Below are 19,399 nucleotides of genomic sequence, written 5' to 3'. Positions count from 1 at the left end.
CAAGAGATTGCACAAAGAGTTGTAAACACAAGGCTTCATTCTGTGCTATTGGCCCGCATCGCGAGAGGAAATGGGCAATATGTTGTCTCGGATCTCCCGTTCCTCCAAACATTTTGAAATCAGGCTGGGAGAAGCCATGTGGGAATGGAACGGTATCCACCCATGCCGGATAGGGCTTTGTGATCATCCGAAAGCCCTCGTCATCCTTTTCTTTAGCCTTCTTTACTTGCTTCTTCACCATGTCATCGATCATGGCCATAAGCATCGGATTTGCATTACTGCTCATTGGGTCAATGAAGAAATGTCCGTTGCCCCCTGTGAACTTTGTTTTCGGGACTTCGAATGATTCCTCCTCAAAGGCAGATTTTTTCTGTTTGTCCCCTGTTACTTGGGCTTGCAAACTTTTGATCTGTTCCATCAGGTGAGACATTTCTTGGTCCCTTCTCTCTAGCTGTTCCTGTAGCGAAGCTACCTTTTCTTCCAACAACTGAGGGTTTGAACTTTCTTCATCACCCACTTCCGTAACCATCACGGAAACACTTCTTGGCTTCTTACTTGTGGAGGATGACGATTTACTGCTCGCGGGGGATGACGAATACACTGAGATAGAGTCATTCCCTTCGCTTATAGTTAATCCCTTTGGTTGTTCTTGCTTTGCCATAGACCTTGTTACTGTCCCTGGCATAGGCATCGAAGTAGCAGTTCTTTTTGCTTGTTCAACCAACTTGGCAAATTGTTCCTCTATGGTGGTGGTGGAAACAGAATCTCTCTCACCATCAAAAGAGTTCAACTCTGACTCACTTGATTCTGTGGAATACTCAAGGTCATCATTATAACTACCAAGAGCCTTTTCAATTGCTCCCATAACGTTGGCTGCTACAGACTTCTGTTCTCCCTTTTTGAGGGTTTTGTTCCTCCTTTGCCTCTGTCTTTTTGGGTTTGAGGCTTTAGTGGGGGTTTTTGGTCGAACCCCTACAGGCATGGAAGAGAAAACTTGTGTCTCCTGGATTTTTATGATTGATGCAGCATTTCTCACAATTGGACTTACGAGTCGATGATTCGTCACGGATGAATTATATAAAGCCGTCGAATTGTTGGTCTTTCGTTGAGCCAACGAATCCACCACTTTCGATTGGGCTAACGAATTAACGTGATTTCGGGTTTGTCTGACCATCTCCTTGCCAATGTTCTGGATGATGGAACAATTTTCCACAGATGCCCTCTTCTAAGCTTTTTCCGCAATCATAATGGAGTGCTCCGCCTGTGTAATCAAAAGACCCAGTGTGCTTTGAATTGTACGGGCCTTGGCCAGGATAACAGCGACTGCTATTGCTTCCTTAGCATCCTTTGCTTTTCTAAGGAAGTCCCACGAGCACCTTGTTGCTCTTACTGTCATATATTGTTTGGCAGCCTTTAACAGATCTTCGGCTACTCTTTTGAGGTTTTCAGCCTTTTGGAGTAGCGAAGTGCTATTGTTTGTTTGAGCTCGCGGTAAGACAGCCAAGAGCTTTCGCTCTGGAGCCTCCCCATGAGCAGGCACTTCTGGTAAGACAGCCAAGAGCTTGCACTCTGGAGCCTTCCAGTAAGCAGACACTTCTGGCGAGACAGCCAAGAGCTTACGCTCTGGAGCCTTCCAGTAAGCAGGAACTTCTGGTGAGACAGCCAAGAGCTTGCGCTTTGGAGCCTTCCAGTAAGCAGGTGCCGGAGAGACTAACACGTCCCTCCAGGATTTTTGAATCCCCGTCGTAGGATTCATCGGTGTCTTCACAGTGAGTCCGTTGTTGGCCTTCATGATTGCAGCTTCCATATTCGAATCTATCGAAGCAAGGGACACTATTAAAATAATTAGTTTTTATAATTAGTTTTATTCTTCAAAAGATGGGAGGAGAAATAGGTCCCACCGGGCGTGCCAGAAATTTGTAGACATAAATTTTGAACCGTAGAATTTATCCACGCTTCGAAATCCATATCTCAAATATCCACTGTTCAAGCGAACAGTGTTGATTTTTTTTATATGCAGGCTCCTATTTCCGATTTGGATTTCAAATCGTTAATTACATACTTAAAAATAAAACCTCCGATTAATAAAGAATAAAGAACAGGAAATAGACTGGAATAATTTAACTTTATTGATGATTGGGGTTTAAAACCCTTGTTTACATCAAAACAGAGAATACTGGATACATTTAGAGGGATTGGAACTCTTTACCTATCGCTTGATATGCTTACTCTTACTGGTCTTCGAAATTTGTTGAAGATTGCAGGTGGTAGTGAGCGAGTAGGTTGCTTTGATGGTTGTAGATCGTAGTGGTTTTGCGTGAATGGGGTATATCTTCTCTCGCTCTCCGTATATTTTCTACGTTGAGGGAAAAGAGGTGATGGTGAAGAGTTGAGAGATGAAGTATGAGATCTGAGGTTTGATCTTGGGGTCGATGAGAGATAGATGAGAGATGTTAGGTCTGATCTCAGATTGAGGTCCCCTCCCTTTGATGACGGACCTCATATTTATAGGAGCTTCATTCATCATCAGATGCTTGGCCGCCAAATAATTCATTTGAATTTGAATAGTTGTTGCCAGAGAATAGATGATATCATATCTTCTCAGCCTCTTCAAATTTTGAATATTGGTTGCGTCAGATGACATCTATCTTATAATATCCTTCTGCTTGCACAGAAGTATTTTCTTGGACTCTAAGTTCCAATTTGAGACTACGTGAACCCATATTTGGTTTGTAGGCCCCGTGAAATGCGGGCCTACATGGTTCAACCGAATATTTGATTTGTAGGCCTGCTACTTCTTCCGCAGGCTCATATATTCGTTAGGCTTGTCGGGCCAACACGTGTTTGTTGATTCGCGGGCTCGTCGGGCCAACATGTATTCGCGGGCTCGTTGGGCCAACATGTATTCGCGGGCTCGTTGGGCCAACATGTGTTCTTTGATTCGCAGGCTCGCTGGGTCAACACTTATTCCGTAGGCTCATATATTCGTTAGGCTTGTCGGGTCAACACATGTTTGTTGATTCGCGGGCTCGCTGGGTCAACATGCTTTTAGACTCTTTACATGCCTTTTAGTCCGCAAGCCCAACATAAGATATTCATCAATCTTTGGTTGAAATTTATGTGCCAACAATGTCATTTAAAGAATTTGAGACAGCCTCTGAACTGATTTTTTCTCCTTCTAACTTGCCATAGCTCTCGAAACACCTTTTAGTTATTAGCACTGGCGGATGTGCATGGACCATTGGACTTGAACCACATGTATTCTTGCATTGCTAACAAGATTTTCATCCTTATATACAGAGATATACATGTATATCAAAATATAACAAGAAGTAGATTTGATCAATATATGTTGCTACTTGCTAGGTTTGAGAGAGAGACGACATTGTGTGTAATTACCTGGCTGTTGTTTAATTTAATTCGCATTACCAAAATAATAAAAACTTGGAATTGTACTAAAGCTAACCCTCAGCTGTTCACTTAAAATTGCCAGTGATTTTCATCTTTCCTCTACTATTGTTGATGGGAAGAGGAGTTGAAAAAGAGAGCTAAAACAAGAAAACGGAAACAATGCAGACTCCACTAAGCAGAAAACCTACAGAGCCGTCAAAGGAGTTAAGCCATGGGAAGCCTTTCCACTAACTGAGTTCATTGGTGTAGCAGGTCCATCCCTAGTTTATTTTTTTTAATCGATACCTTACACATATTTGTTTTGCCAAGCCAATAATATGATTCCATAAATTGTAGATATATAAGACACTTGGTAACAATTTTAACTGCAACTTTGATGTTAGTGAGAATGTTGATTCGCTCATAGGATAGTCCTTGTTATTTAGATGCTCATTGTCTTTTGCATTTACATATTGCATCAGGTTTCTTTCAATTTACTTCTTGCAGTAGTTGTTGAGCATTGTGTTCAAGTCTGCTTTCACACGTCATTTCCCCATGTTCAATTGCTCAAAACTGCTTTTGTACTTCTGGTGACACATGAGAGGTGAATTATAAGTTGATCTAGCTGAGGCTGGTGTTAAGGTTAAATCAACCAAAACCTGCATTAAACACCACCTTTTCTCTCTGCAGGAGTATGTAATTGGATTCTTTATGGGATTCTAAGTGTTGAATATAGCTAGTTTTGAATTTCAATACAAACTTTTAATGCATGTATGCAGTCTCACGTTATTATTAGATACTTTCACTTGCCATTTCCAGGAAGGGTCTCCTCAGCATAGCTATTGTCACCAGTGGAGCTGGTTTTCTTAGTGTTTTTTCCCCGAACTATGTGTCTTTGGTCGTTCTGCGTTGTTTGGTTGGCTTTGGTCTTGGTGGTGGGCCTGCGTACTCGTCCTGGTTTCTAGAGTTTGTTCCTGCTCCAAATAGAGGGACTTGGATGGTGATCTTTTCAACTTTCTGGACATTTGGAACTGTCCTAGAGGCTTCGCTTGCATGGGTAAGTCCATGTTTCCTTGCTGCTTCTTGTTGTTCTTCAATCAAGTCTTTGTTGTTGTCATTATACTTTTCCTTTGTTCCTTTTTTTCTCTTTAATAACGTATGAATTCTAAACCTGAAGCTAGACAGGGCTTCAGATGGAAGTAAACAAGGTTGCTTGGCATTGTTGGATTATATATGTACCAGCTTTCATTTTCTGTCTCAGCTTACATTCATGAGCTTAAAATGAGTACCCTATTTCGCTGTTCCTACTCAGAAATGTTTACGGTCGCCATAGAGTTGCCAATCTTGTTGTCGATTTTGCAATGAGATCTGCTACCTTAGCTGCTTAATCAACAAGCTTACTGGCATCATAACCTGATTTTGGAACTGTGGGTAGAGCTTAAACTGGCTATTATTCTCAAGATGGAAAGAATGCTGAATCGGGTAAAGTCAACTCAATTGATTAAAACAAAATTGGCACCTTATCTGGACAAGACTAGCAATATTTTGATAATCTGTGGATTTCCTGATGAATTGCCGACACATAGGCATGAACTGCCAATATAGAATATGTAGAGGTGTCTTGGAACTGTTAATCTTTTCTCCTTTGTTGTCGTTAGTGAGGAGATAAAATCTCTAAGTTCCATTCACAGTAGGTTTCTCTATGCTTAAGTTTCTCGGTTGTCTAAAAAGAAGAGAGCAAATCTTCAAGTTACATATGTTGTATGTTTCTTGATGTTATGGCGGTCCCATGTGATAAATACTTGGTTATCATCATCATCTGATGAATCAAAGTTTTAAGTTAAAAGACCTTTCCAAACTAATAGCTGCTTCTGACTTCAAAATTTGAAAATTAACCAATTGGGGCCAACTCAGTCGGTCAGAATCTTTGTTGATGTTAAGTGTTCAAGTCTTGTGAAAGGAAATATCCCTCTCCCCAAGCTATGGCTTCCCGTGTACAAAAAAGGGGGGGGGGGGGGGGGTGGGGAAATGGAAAGCTAGAAATGTCTCCTTGCTGTACGAATAGTTTCAATCTTTTGCTTTGATATTGTTTTGGGGCCCCTTTTGGACAAACCTGAAGTATGAATTCACCTTCTAATGCTAAGAAACACCAATTGTCCCATCTTCTCATGGTGGTTGAAATCGTCTAAGCTAATTTTATACCTAACACTGTTCCCCTTTGACTGACCACTAGTACTGTAGTAAAATATCTCTTAATCCAGTTGTGTTTCCAATCATAATGGGACGTGTTTCGATGACAGATTGCCTCATTGCCTAGGTTATGGGTACGCCTAGGCATGCTGCACTACTATGGGTACACTGCAAGACTCTTGGTTTGTGTATCTCAGCGGGTAGGAAGTGGACACAATGGTCTCTTGGTGCTTGATCTGTTGTGGATCTATCTCCCTTTGGCCTGTCCAACCGAGAGTGCTTCTCCTTACTCTGGTATCTCTTAGATATGTCTTAGAACTTTCAGAAATCTCCAGGGCACCATCAAGAGGAAGCACATCCTAACAACCTCCTCCAATAGTTACCCATATTTCAGGGCCTCAGAATTTGTCGGGGTGACATCCGGTTATCAAAAAAAAATACTTACCATATTTCCTGATGTGCAGTTACAGGATGCGCTTCCCTCTCCCAGTTAGAAGGATGCACTTCTTCATCTCTTTTGGACCCACTGAACTTGCATAAATAAACAACCTGATTAGAAACTCAGCTATCGCTTCTCTTGCGGGCTGCTTTGCTTCTCACCTGGTCACTAGACTCACTACTAGTCCCTAGTGCCACTTGGCACGTATCCCCCTTTCTGTTGACCTTTCATCATCATTATATCATGGACTATTTTTAATTATAGTATCATCCAAGTCTGGAATTTCATTTCATTTCAAGTTTCTAAGAAGCAGTAAATGTAGGACAGATGGGGAACTATTGATACTTCTCTTTTTGTCATTCTACTGCAGATTATCATGCCAAGATTAAATTGGAGGTGGCTACTTGCAGTATCATCTGTACCATCTTTTATGGCACTTCTCTTTTATGGTCCTACACCAGAGTCCCCCAGGTATTTATGCACGAAAGGTAGAATAACTGATGCACAGAAAATCCTGGAGAAAATAGCAAGACAAAACCAGAAAAGCCTCCCTTCTGGCGTGCTTGTTTGTGATCAAAGTATAGGGGTTGATGAAGTATATGCTCCATCAGAGGATAACAGTTTACTTTGCCCAATAGGGAAAAAACCCAACGTTCTTAGAGCAGGATTTTCAGCGTTACTTATGCTCTTCTCATCGAAACTGATTAGAACCACCCTTAGCCTATGGTTGCTGTTCTTTGGGAATGCATTTTCATATTATGGTATTGTATTGCTGACCTCTGAGCTGAGCAGTGGGCAAAGTAAATGTCGTCACTCAATTGGTTTGCATTCAGAAAAAATTCGGGGTTCTAGCCTCTACGTGGATGTATTTATCACTAGCTTAGCAGGTGCTGCACATCTGGACTTGTCCCAATGAATATACAAATTGTAAGGGTTCGATTTAGGAGGAGGGACCTTCGGCTGAACTAGTACTTCACTTCCGCTGCTCCGTTCCTCCGCCGCTGAACCTGCAACAAGTCACTAAGGCTGGAATAACCTTGTGACCCTCCGACGATCAAGTTAGATGTAAGGAGAGTTGTTTTAGGTCTAGGGTTAGGGGAAGATGGCATACCTCTCAAAGATGAATATCCCTTTGTATTTATAGACCTAGGTTAACTTGGGCTCCAAGCCAGTGCGTGGAGGTCACGCTTAGGTAACCGCCCTTGGTGACATCATAGATGACGCCACGGGATAAGACGGTTACGAAGCACATGGGCAGATGATCCTTTTCGCCACGTATCGCTCATGGTCCCCTCCTGCTATGCTGCATTCTGCCAAAAGTCCCAAACGGAATGCACACCTCGGTAACTAACCGAAGTGTAAACAGGAGACTTGACTTCGAGCGAGTAAACAGAAAGATATACACAGGCCCATGTCAATATGAGGCCTCGGTTGATGGTGGTCCGGTTATATTACCGAGACGATTACCGAAGCCTCCACAATAGCCCCTCAAGTCCCTGGAGCGTTGCACCTCTGCTTCAGGGTCTTGATCCTATCGTATGAGACATCAGGCCTTGATCTTTCTTTTTGGAGAATAACCGAAGGGTGAAGTTGCTTCGGTAGATTTCGTTCAACCCGCGCCAGAGAAGAGCCACGTGTCAACTGTTGCCGAGATCTCAGAATCAAAAAGCTGCCTCGGCACGTGCCATGCCAGTTGATTGGTACGAAACGTCGCTTCGGTGACACGCGTCAACATGCCTAAGGTCCGAATATCCGGCGCCTGTCCTCGGTGCAGAGTCCTTGATACTAGCCGTTCGATGATAACACATGTCGATGATCTAACGGCTCAATGCACGACGCTTCGTTTCCCGCGCAGCTTTCCATCTCTATCAATATAAATAGGAGAGACAGAGGTGAGATCGTCACCCTTTCTTCTGCTTCTGAAGTCGAACCGCCGCCGCCGTATACTTTCAGCTTTCAGTCGAGATTTCGATCGTTTTGGTTGGGAGATCTTGCACAAACTTGAGGTATATCGACCTTCTTGCTTTATTCTTCATGTTTTGACCATTGTTTTTGAGTTTTTCGCCGTTTTCTTGCACTTGTTACGGCTGAGCAACCGCTCGCCACCGTCTGGTTCAAGGCGGCGCTGGGCTTCTCCAGCGTTGTTCACGCTATTACCGAGGTCTAAACTCATCCCGAGACCTAGATTCATCCCGAGGCCAAAACTCATCCCGAGACCTAGATTCACCTTGATCCCAAGGGAAAGGACTTCTGATTTTTAGAAATTCTTCCGAGAGGGAAACGCCTTTATAGGAAACGATTGTCCGAGGACTCCGAGGAGCGATGACCATTCCGCACCGAGCGCTAGACATTGATTTTTTCCCTGAGCACATAGCTAACGGGTTTTTGTATTCCTTTCCTTGGTTAGGCAGAAGCGAATGGTCATCGAGCTCTCTTCGGACAGTTCCGGTAGTTCAGGTTCTTCTCCTATCGAAATTCCCGAGGACATTCGCCAGACACTTCGGGAGAGGGCATTCTTCCGAACTCCAATCGACTGCGTTGAACCATTTGAACCCTCGAGAGCTCCTCGTGAGGCGACGACGTTTGACTCTCAAGAGATGGAAGCCCCAAGTACCTCGAACCAAGGTCCGGGTCCGTTCGCTGATGCCCCCGAGGAGGTACGGGGACGCAGAAGGGCGATGAGGCCATGCCCATACCGAAATCAGTACTTTGACGGCTCCTCGGCTTCTTATGCTGAATTCAAGAGGGTATACAGCGTACCTCATGATGTTGACGTTCGCATTTTACCGAACAGTGATCCCAAGGATCTTCCTCACCGGGAGGGAGCACTCATATTCCCCTTGATGGCTATCACAGAGGGGGGCGTTAGATTCCCCCTTCATCAGTTTGTCCGAAGGGTTCTCCGAGCCCTCTCCCTCACGTCTTCTCAGCTGACGGTGAATTCTTACCGGATCATCACGAGCATTATAGAACTGAGGAGACAATATAACCTCACGTTCGGACTCGAGGAGCTCTTCGGTGTATACCTCGTTGGAGTTAACCGGGAGAGCGACCGTCACTACCTCTCCTGTAGGACAGGATACGACACCTTCCTTATCGACCATCTTCCCGACTCGGAAGAGTGGGCGAGTATTTATGTTTCGGTCACCGGGAATTTTATGTTTGGGCCCGGGGAGAGCGCGGACACAGCCACCACAGTTCAGTTCGAAACCGGGGCTCCTGGTCGGTAGAAGCATCTTCTTAGCTTTATTATGTTTGCACATTTTTCTTTCCTCATTGTATACTGATTCTTCCATTCTCTATCTTTCAGCCGAGGGAATCGTTGCAGAGCTTCGGGCAAGGGCTAACCGAGCGCAAATAACAGCTGCTTACGCCATTCCTATCACGAGTCGGTATGCACCTGAACTGCTCGGATACAAACCGACTTATACCGGCTATTTGAAAAAGAAGCCGAGGCAGAAAGGAGTTCCTCGAGGGGGACGAGGACGTGGCCGAGGGAGAAGCCAAGGAAGAGGAGAAGGTAGGAGAGGAGGAGCTGGGGCGACAGAAGACGAAGTTGGTGATTCTGGTCCTCGAGGCGTGATCCGAGAAGAAATCGACCGGGAGACCCCAGAAAGGACGGGACTTAGTGGAGAGATGAGCGGCCGTGGAAGAGAAGTGCTCAACCTTCGGCGCCAAAGGCCACGAGGACGGGGTGCCGGCGTCAGGACAGGCTCGCCGGGGGCTGGAACCTCGAGGGTGATCCCTGTTTCTCCTCAGGAGCCTCCGGAGAAGAGGGCTCGGACCGAGGAGGAAAGCTTCGGACGAGGAAGGGGCGGGGAGCCGATCTTGATAGAAGAAACGGGGACCCGAGGAGATGAGGGAGATGTGGAGAGCCGGGGAGGAACCGAAACGGGGACTCGTGTTCCGGCGAGGGAGGTCCCCTGGGCCCCCGAGGTTCGTCACTACTCGGGGCGCCTAATTCATCACGCCGATAGCGCGTCTTCTAACATTGGGACGGCGTTTGGGCTGCTTCGGTCGTGTATTCTTCCGAAGGATGCCCGGGCTGTTGAGGGGTGCACCGTGGATCTGACAGGAGAGATAGCGCAGGCACTTCTGAAAGTAAGTTACTTCTGAAAGTTTCTTTTCTTACTCCTTTGATCGTTTTGTTGGAATTTTGATCAATTTTAATTGTGTTGGTAGGCCGGCGCTCGGGTGCTCGCTGTGAACGAACAATGCCAGGCACGAGAGCAGGAGATGGAGCTGCTGAGGAAGACTCTTGCTCAGAGAGAGGACGACCTGAAAGTGGCGAGGGAGACTTGTGACCTCTACCTAGCCGACTTTCAGCAGTGCGACCGGGAGCGGGTACTTGCCGAAGGGAGGGCCAAAAAAGCTGAGGAGGATGCTGATACATTGAGGGCTGCTGGAGCTCGGGAGGTCGAGTTTGCAAGGAACAAAGGCTACGATGAAGGCTGGGATGCTGCCGGAGTGGAATATAAGAAGCAGGTCCGGGAGATAGAAGCCGAGCTCTTCAGAGATCGGTTCTTGGACGGACTTCGGTACGGCCACGAGGCCTTAATAAGCAAGCTTACTCTGCCAGAGGGTTCGGAGCTTCGAACCGTGCCTGAGCCCCCTCCTGAAGAGCTCGTGCTACCGGAGGAGGAAAGCGAGCAGGTGCCGAACCAGGAGCCCCAAGCGACCGAGGAGCCAGCTGACCTTAGCGCCCCTGTTCCCTGATGAAGCATAGGAACTTTATATTTCGCAGCTCTGAAAAAGTATTTTAACTTTTGCTTGAATGGTCGGTTTACTGGACGGCTCCGGACATTTGGAGTTTGCCGTTCCAGAGATTGTAACCGTTTAATACTTGAAGCAGTACCCCCTTTTTGTTAATAGTTCGTGAATGAATGCTCTTCTTTTCTTGAATGTTTTTCTTTGAAATGCTTGTTTGATTGGTTTGCTCCTTAGGTTATAATGCCCCTGCTTCGGTGGGACTTGAAAAGTTTGTAGAAACAAGTTTAACCGAAGCGTTAACCGAATCGTTTTTTCAAGCATAAGAAAGATGATTAATCAAGAAGAGGTGACTCGTTCCGAAGCCCCAGCGAGTAGGAGGGTCGGTAGGGATCGAATCAGAATCAACTCGTGTAATGAATTTTTGACATTGCACGCCCCTGCTTATTAATAGAAATGAGCTTATCGAGCAGACGCGGGATGGTATTACTGCTAGGGACGTAGGCCGAGGTCACGAAGTGGTACGGCTTTTGCCATAGGTTAGTGACGCGGCGAGTCCGAACAGAGAGAAATTTCTGATGGGTCGGTGTTAGGGGCTCGGAGAAAAAGGCCGAGTATCCTTACAGCGAGTGACCAGAAATTTAGACGACCGAAGAGGTCCGGGCGACTTGGTGGGAATTTTTCTCCGAGGGTATCACCAATGGGAGAACAATATCCCTGAAGTCGGTATAAAATGGTCCGGGAAAGAATAGACCAAGTATAAGTAATTTAAACAATCAGTGTACGAATAGTGCCAAAGAGAATTCTCATTAAAACTCGGGGTATTGTCAATACATAAGCAGATTGCCTTCAAAACTTTCTCAAAAGAAAATGCAACGTAATAAGGACAAAACGGGCTTCGGTAGCCGAACACTATCCGTAGAACTTCTTCAAATTGTTGGCGTTCCATGACTTAGCAATGGGGGAACCATCCAGTTTTTCCAATTTGTAATTACCCGAACCGAGGTGCTTGAGAACTCGGTAAGGACCCTCCCAATTGGGCATTAGCTTTCGCTTTTTGGACTTCTCCACCACCTTTTTCCAAACGAGATCGTCAGGCTTAAACGACCGGAGGCGCACGCTTCGGTTGTAACCCTTTGCAACCTCCTGCTGGTATGAAGCGAGCTTTATCCTTGCGTTGTCCCGTTCTTCTTCGGCTAAATCGAGGTCCGAAGCAACGGTGGTGTTGTTGACCGACTCATCAAAATTTTCTGTTCTCATTGTTGGGAGTCCGACTTGGAGTGGGATGACCGCCTCCATTCCGAATGCCAAGGAAAAAGGTGTGCGACCGGTTGATCGCCGAGGCGTCGTACGGTAGCCCCAGAGTACCCTGGGCAGCTCTTCGGCCCACTTTCCTCGCCGTGACTCGAGTCGTCGCTTTAGCCCGGATGAAATTGCTTTGTTTGCCGCTTCAGCCTGTCCGTTGCCCTGGGGGTAAGCCGGAGTGGACGTGTCCCATTTGATACCGTATTCGTCAAGTAGAGCCCGGTACTTCTGTCCTGTAAACTGCCCTCCATTGTCAGTAATTATGGCGAACGGCACACCGAAGCGTGAGATGATGTTGCGCCACACAAAGCGGATGACGTCTGTTTCTTCGATGGTTACCAGGGGCTCGGCCTCGACCCATTTCGAGAAATAATCTGTTGCGGTTAAAAGGAACTTGAATCCACCCGGAGCGACTGGGAGCTTTCCAACGATATCCATGCCCCATTGGGAGAAGGGCCAGGGGCTGGTGAGAGGGCTCAGGTCCCGGGCCGGCTGATGGATAATGGGAGCGAACATCTGGCACTTTTTGCAACGCTTGACGAACTCTTCAGAGTCCTTCTTCATTGTCGGCCACCAATATCCCTGAGTGAGGGCTCGGTGGGCGAGCGATCGTCCGCCGGAGTGACAACCGCTGTCACCGGAATGAAGCTCTTCGATAATGCCCGGAACTTGATGTGGGTGGGCAACCAATAAGTACGGCCCGGTGAATGATCTTCGGTACAGCTTGCCGTTGGGATTGAGCCAGAAGAGTGCAGCTTTGTTTCGGAGTCGGTGAGCCTCCTTTTTGTCAGTGGGCAGGGAGTCCTCCCTCAGGTAAAGGACGATTTCATCCATCCAGCTCGGGCCCAGCTCTATGTTGAGTACTTCCTTCTGTAGGTCTTCGAGTTCAAAACTGGGCTTGTCAATAGAATTGAAGGAAATGGATCGGTGCCCAGTGCATGAGAATGCCGAAGCGAGACCTGCCAGGGCGTCGGCGTGGGCGTTCTGTTCCCTTGAAATATGCTCGACTCTGATTGCTTTAAAGCGTTGAATGAGCTGGACTGCGGCGCTTAGGTAGGTACGCATGCGGTCATCCCGAGCTTCGTATTCTTCAGAGAGTTGGTTAACCACCAACTAGGAGTCGCTGTAGACGACGAGTTCTTCGATGCCAATAGCTTCGGCAGTCTTGAGTCCGGAGATCAACGCCTCATATTCGGCCTCGTTGTTAGAGGCTGGGAAATTGATGGAGAAGGAGCTTTCGTGCAAGACACCGGAGGGTGAGAGAAGAACGACGCCCGCACCTGCGCCTCGGCTGTTGGATGCGCCATCGACGTACATTTTCCATACATCTCCGTGAAAGAGCTGCCAAGCTGTGCTAGGGTTGGCCTGGAGTACTGCTTCGGTGCTCGGTGGGGGTGCCGAAGCAGATACGTTGGGCGGTGTAAGCTCTGCGATGAAGTCAGCCAGAACCTGAGCCTTTATTGCTGTCCGAGGCTGAAAGTGGATTTCGAAATTGGCAATCTCAACGGCCCATTGTGAAATTCGGTTGGAGAGATCGGCCTTTCGGAGAAGAGATTTGAGGGGGAACTCGGTCAGGATGATGATGCGATGAGACTGGAAATACGGGGCAAGCTTTCGGGAGGCTGAGATTAGGGCGAGCACGAGCTTCTCCAGGGGGAGGTAGCGCGTCTCGGCGGGAGTCATGGTTTTGCTGGAGTAGTAGATTGGCTGGTGCTCCCGACCCTCCTGTCGGACGAGCACCGAGCTGACGGCGTGCGGGGAGACAGCTAGATAGAGGAACAGGTCTTCCTGGTCCCTTGGAGTGACGAGGAGTGGAGCCGTGGAAAGATACTCCTTTAGTCGCTGGAGGGCTCGGTCACATTCTTCTGTCCAGTTGAAGCTTCGTCGGCTGCCCTTTAGTAGAGCGAAAAATGGCTGACATTTGTCCGAGGAGCGACTTATAAACCGACTCAGAGCAGCAGCCATCCCGGTTAGACGCTGAACATCGCGCTTGTTGTGGGGAGCCGAGAGCTGATCAATTGCTTGAATTTGGGAAGGGTCGGCCTCAATACCGCGCCGGGAGACGAGATGGCCGAGAAATTTTCCGGAGCTGACGCCGAATACGCATTTCTCGGCATTGAGGCGGAGTTTGTGGCGCTTGAGTATCTCAAAGACTTCGGCAAGGTGAGTTAGATGATCACCGGCGCGAAGACTTTTAACCACCATGTCGTCAATGTATGCCAGCATAGTGTCTCCCAGTAATTGCTCGAACATCTTGGTTATCATTCGTTGGAAGGTTGCTCCGGCATTTTTCAAACCGAAGGGCATTACGAGGTAACCGAAGATCCCATGGGGGGTAATGAAGGCGGTGTTCTCGATATCGCCTTCGCTCATGGCGATCTGGTGGTAGCCCCGGTACGCATCCAAAAAGCTGAGTCGCTCGTGACCAGAGGTGGCGTCGACAAGCTGGTCGATTCGGGGAAGAGGAAAGAAGTCCTTCGGGCAGGCATCGTTAAGGTTGGAGTAGTCGACGCAGACACGCCATTTGCCATTCTTCTTCTTGACTACGACGGTGTTAGCCAACCACTTGGGGTACTGGACCTCTCTGATTGCCCCAGCGTTTAGGAGTCGGTTGACTTCTTCAATGACGGCCTCGGAGTGAATGGGAGAGGACCGTCGTGCTTTCTGTACGACCGGTCGCTTGGCTGTGTCGATGTTGAGCTCGTGGCAGATGAAAGAGGGGTCGAGCCCCGGCATCTCGTAGGGAGTCCAGGCGAACACTTCAATGTTTCGGTTGAGAAAAGCTACCGTCTCATTCCGATCAGTGTCACTAAGTGAGGAACTGACAAGGAAGAAGCGGGAGCCATCCTCGGTGATTGGGATTGTGGCCACATCTTCGACGGTTTTGTCGTCGGGGGATCTGCCGACGTCCTCCAAAACTGGGGCTTCTGGTGCTTCAATGAGATTCACCCGGGGGGTCTGTTTGGTGCTTCGGACAGCGTTGACGTAGCACTGCTTGGCCGCGGTCTGGTCTCCGTACAGGTCTTCCTGGTGCCCGTTAGTGCCGATGAAACGTACCACTTGGTGATAAGTGGAGGCAATCGCTTTAAGCCTATGCAGCCAAGTTCGACCAACAATGGCGTTGTAAGGGCCAGGGACGTCGACCACCACAAAGTCTATTTCAAGCGTTACCGAGCCGGCACGGACAGGAAGAGTGATCATACCGATGGGCCAGACAGGAGCTCCGTTGAAGCCGATAAGGGGAACTTCGGATGGACGGAGGTCGGTTTCGGGAATCTTCAGATCCTTGAAAAGGGAGTAGTACATGACTTCGGCAGAGCTGCCCTGGTCTACGAGGACGCGACGGACGTTGAAATTTCCGATGCGTAGCGTGACCACGAGGGCGTCGTTGTGGGGAAGCTGGACGCGGTCGAGATCCTTCTCGGTAAACGTTATCGTCCATTTGGAGCCGTCGTCGGTTCTGGGGCGCTTCGGTTCGGGGCCAACTAGCATGACCTGCTTGGAGGAGGAGGCTTCATTCAATTCTGCCCGGATGACTCGGGCGGCTTCGGGGTTCAAGGGACCGTGTATGACGTTGATTGTCTGTACCTCTTCCTCGGTATGTGATTCGGTCCTCTGTGTCCGAGCCGTCGTCTTCTCGTGATCGATGAAGTTGCCGAGGTGGCCACCAGCAACAAGCTGTTCCAAGTAGGCCTTGAAGGGCTTGCATGCTGTGGTGAAGTGACCTTGCTCGCTATGGTAGCTGCATCGAACGATGGGATTCTTGATTTTCCCATTTTCGGTTCCGAGCTTTTGATTGGGGAAGGAGAAGAAGGGCTGATCCTTCACTTGATCAATGATCCGGTAGATGGGAATGGTGAAGACGGTCTTTTCTGCGTTGAAGTCACTTGGCTTCGGCCCCCTCCTCGGCGACTGCTTGATCGTGTTGACCTGTTTCTTCGGGGTTGAAATAGGTGCGGAGGCCGGTATGGATACCGAAGTGTTCAACGCTTTTGAACTTGTAGGCTTCCCGATGCCTCTCTCTGCCTTGGACTCGATGAGCTGACACCAGTTCTCGATTCGAGTCATAAGGTCCTTCATAGAGTTCGGCTTATGGCGAGCGAGGTCGTCGTAGACTTGCTCGTCCTGGGATGTGAGACCGAGCTTGAATCCTCGGGCAGAGATGACACCGTCGCAACCTTCTATCTCATTGAACAACTCCCAATAACGGCCGGCGTACTGCCGAAGCGTTTCGTCGTTCCTCTTACGGAGGGCTAAGAGGGAGTCGATCTCCTTCTCGTGCTTGTTGCTCGTTACGAACCGTGCCATGAAGGAGTCACAGAGGGAATCGAATGAGGAGATTGACCGAGCCGGGAGTTGATTGAACCAGGTGAGGCCCAGGTTGCCGAGGCTTGCTGGAAACACTTTGCACAGGAAAGCATCGTCCGAGGGTTCATTCCGAAGAAATAGAGACATGACGGTTTTATACTGGACCAGATGAGTGTACGCCTCGGTCTTGCCGTCATATTTTGCGAACTTGGGTTGGGAGAATCCTTTGGGTGGGGTAACCGAGTCGATCTCTCTTGTGAATGGAGAGGTCGAGAGTCGTGCAAGTCGCGCATCGCGATGAGGTCGGATCGAACGGTCGGGGCCGTCTGGACGCTCAGTCGCTGTACGCTTCTTGGGGACGAGTTTGTCCAATCGTTCGTGCTCCTTTCTCTTTGGATCGATACTAACCGTTTTTCTGGGAAAACGCTCCTGGCGATGATGTCGGTAGCTATCCCGAGCGGAAGCCTCGAGGCGCTCGGTGACCGGGCTCCTGCTGTTTGCGCCGCCGGGGTGCGAGACGATGGGACTTCTGGCTCGGGGGCCCTTCAGGCGCTCCCGGTATCCTCTAGTCTGGATCTCGACAAGGCCGTCATCTCCCCTGGATGCCCTTGTGAGGCTAGGGGTAGATTCCCGGCCTGTCCTGCCCACAAGGACGGAGTGGGTGGAGGAGGCAGAGACGCTTCCACCACCGAGCCTGTCAAAGGCCGATGGCCTCCTTCGAAGTTGCGCAGGAGAGCGAGAACGGTCCCTGCGCGATGTTTCTTTTGGGGCTCGTGTGTCCACCGGTCTTGGTGACTCAAGACGATCCTTGACTGAAGGACGGGATCTGTGCTCTAGCAGGTGACCGGCTTCGTGACTGCGTGGGGGGGTGCGACGGTTTGTTTTGCCGCCGCGGCTCCCGGAGGAATGAGATGGGGAGATGAGGAGGTGTTTGATCTCTGCCAACTCGTCTCGGACGTGTCTGTCGCGGTCTACAACCGTCGTGAGATCATCGATTTTGCGCTCGAGATGGCGGATGTAGGAGTGGAGCTCGGAGGATGGGCCTGCGTCTGGAGCTGATGCTCCGGCGCCAACTCCGATGGATATGTGGTTCTTTCCATGGGCCGCCGCTCCTCCAGAAGCCAGGCTGTGGTCCACGAGGGAACCGAGCCCGTGGGCGGTACCACCGTGATGTGCGTCGTCGATCTCCACCATGTTTGATTCTGGATGTTTTAACGGAGCAGATGGGGGGAAGTGAAAGTTGAAAGGATGGCTAGGTCCCCAGCAGAGTCGCCAATTGTAGGGGTTCGATTTAGGAGGAGGGACCTTCGGCTGAACTAGTACTTCACTTCCGCTGCTCCGTTCCTCCGCCGCTGAACCTGCAACAAGTCACTAAGGCTGGAATAACCTTGTGACCCTCCGACGATCAAGTTAGATGTAAGGAGAGTTGTTTTAGGTCTAGGGTTAGGGGAAGATGGCATACCTCTCAAAGATGAATATCCCTTTGTATTTATAGACCTAGGTTAACTTGGGCTCCAAGCCAGTGCGTGGAGGTCACGCTTAGGTAACCGCCCTTGGTGACATCATAGATGACGCCACGGGATAAGACGGTTACGAAGCACATGGGCAGATGATCCTTTTCGCCACGTATCGCTCATGGTCCCCTCCTGCTATGCTGCATTCTGCCAAAAGTCCCAAACGGAATGCACACCTCGGTAACTAACCGAAGTGTAAACAGGAGACTTGACTTCGAGCGAGTAAACAGAAAGATATACACAGGCCCATGTCAATATGAGGCCTCGGTTGATGGTGGTCCGGTTATATTACCGAGACGATTACCGAAGCCTCCACACAAATTTTGTTGAGCATTTTCCATATAACGTGATGTGTATGGCTTGTCTTTTTCCTCGTCAATTTCCCCTAAACACTCTTTAACCCTGGCTTATACTTGTTGCAGAGTTCCCTGGACTTGTTTTATCTGCAATTCTTGTCGACAGAATCGGCCGCAAACTTTCCATGGTGATTATGTTTGCGATGGGTTGCATTTTCCTGCTTCCACTGGTTTTTCATCAGAAGGAGATTTTAACAACATGTTTACTGTTCGGGGTGAGAATGTGCATCATGGGAACCATTACTGTTGCCAATATTTATGCCCCTGAGGTATGAACTTGGACTCTTGTTTTTGGACTATAGACTTTCCAGTATATGTTTACTAGTGGACGACGTTATCTTTATCACATCAGTGGGACATAATTATTATGTGTTATTTGAGTTCTTTACATAAGTTATTGCGATACTAATTCATCTGTCTCCCTCATAGATATATCCAACATCTATAAGAGCAACTGGCTATGGACTCGTGAGTGCTGTGGGAAGAATCGGCGGCATGATATGCCCTCTTGTGGCCGTTGGATTGGTAACTGGTTGTCATCAAACAGCTGCAATCCTTCTGTTTGAGGCTGTGATGGTCGTTTCAGGGGTATCTGTTATGCTTCTTCCACTCGAAACCAACGGAAGGGAGTTGACTGATATTGTTGCTGTCCCTGAATGATTTATGCAGCTCTTTTGAGCCCCCTCTTCTGTATCTCTCTCTAGCCTGTTAATTATTCGGGCTCAGCATGTGAATTTCTTAAGCGAATTTCTGTTAAGAAATTGACATGGCTGGTGTCCAGGTCTGCCCGAGGGTCTGTTTGCTTTAGATTGGCGTTTGTGTTTGCCGAAGCACAATACATAGATTGTGGATCGATCCAGAATTAAATTCACACTAGAAATATGATCGCAAGTCACATAATTCACATTTTGAAGGATTAGATGACAAAGATATGATCGAAGTTATCAGTGTACCAGCGGCTTAAATGTGTCAATTTCGCGAGCTTTGACACCAAGCTAAAAACATCCTCCATTCCTTCTGGGTCCCAAGGGCTTGATGGTTCGAGTCATGCCAGGGCTTCTTACTGATAAGCTTGACATAGCTATAACCTTAAATGGAGAAAATCAATCGCCATTTAAGGAACGAACAAGATTAACATGAAAGGCTGGTTATTTTTATATCGGATCATGAATGTCTCGCTCATAATACTA

At 48.3% G+C, this 19,399-nt stretch overlaps 1 protein-coding gene across 2 annotated transcripts; it reads left to right on the top strand.

The window, feature by feature from the left end:
* Positions 1-3,816: 3,816 nt before the first annotated feature.
* Positions 3,817-19,122, top strand: LOC131297887 (organic cation/carnitine transporter 7-like). Of its 2 annotated transcripts, XM_058323079.1 has the most exons (4): positions 3,817-4,447; positions 6,390-6,490; positions 18,276-18,478; positions 18,639-19,122. In XM_058323079.1, the coding sequence occupies exons 2-4, from the start codon at positions 6,466-6,468 to the stop codon at positions 18,867-18,869; spliced, it is 459 nt and encodes a 152-aa protein (XP_058179062.1). In that variant the 5' UTR covers positions 3,817-4,447; positions 6,390-6,465; the 3' UTR covers positions 18,870-19,122. The 2 variants fall into 2 exon arrangements, with proteins under 2 accessions (XP_058179062.1, XP_058179061.1); XM_058323078.1 differs by lacking the exon at positions 3,817-4,447 and having other exon boundaries at positions 5,762-6,906.
* Positions 19,123-19,399: the final 277 nt, after the last annotated feature.

This window comes from Rhododendron vialii, chromosome 8a (genome assembly GCF_030253575.1).
Source record: "Rhododendron vialii isolate Sample 1 chromosome 8a, ASM3025357v1".
In the NCBI taxonomy this organism is placed as follows: domain Eukaryota; kingdom Viridiplantae; phylum Streptophyta; class Magnoliopsida; order Ericales; family Ericaceae; genus Rhododendron; species Rhododendron vialii.
Note: the sequence above shows the minus strand (reverse complement) of the source record. Positions and strands in the feature narration are given on the sequence as shown.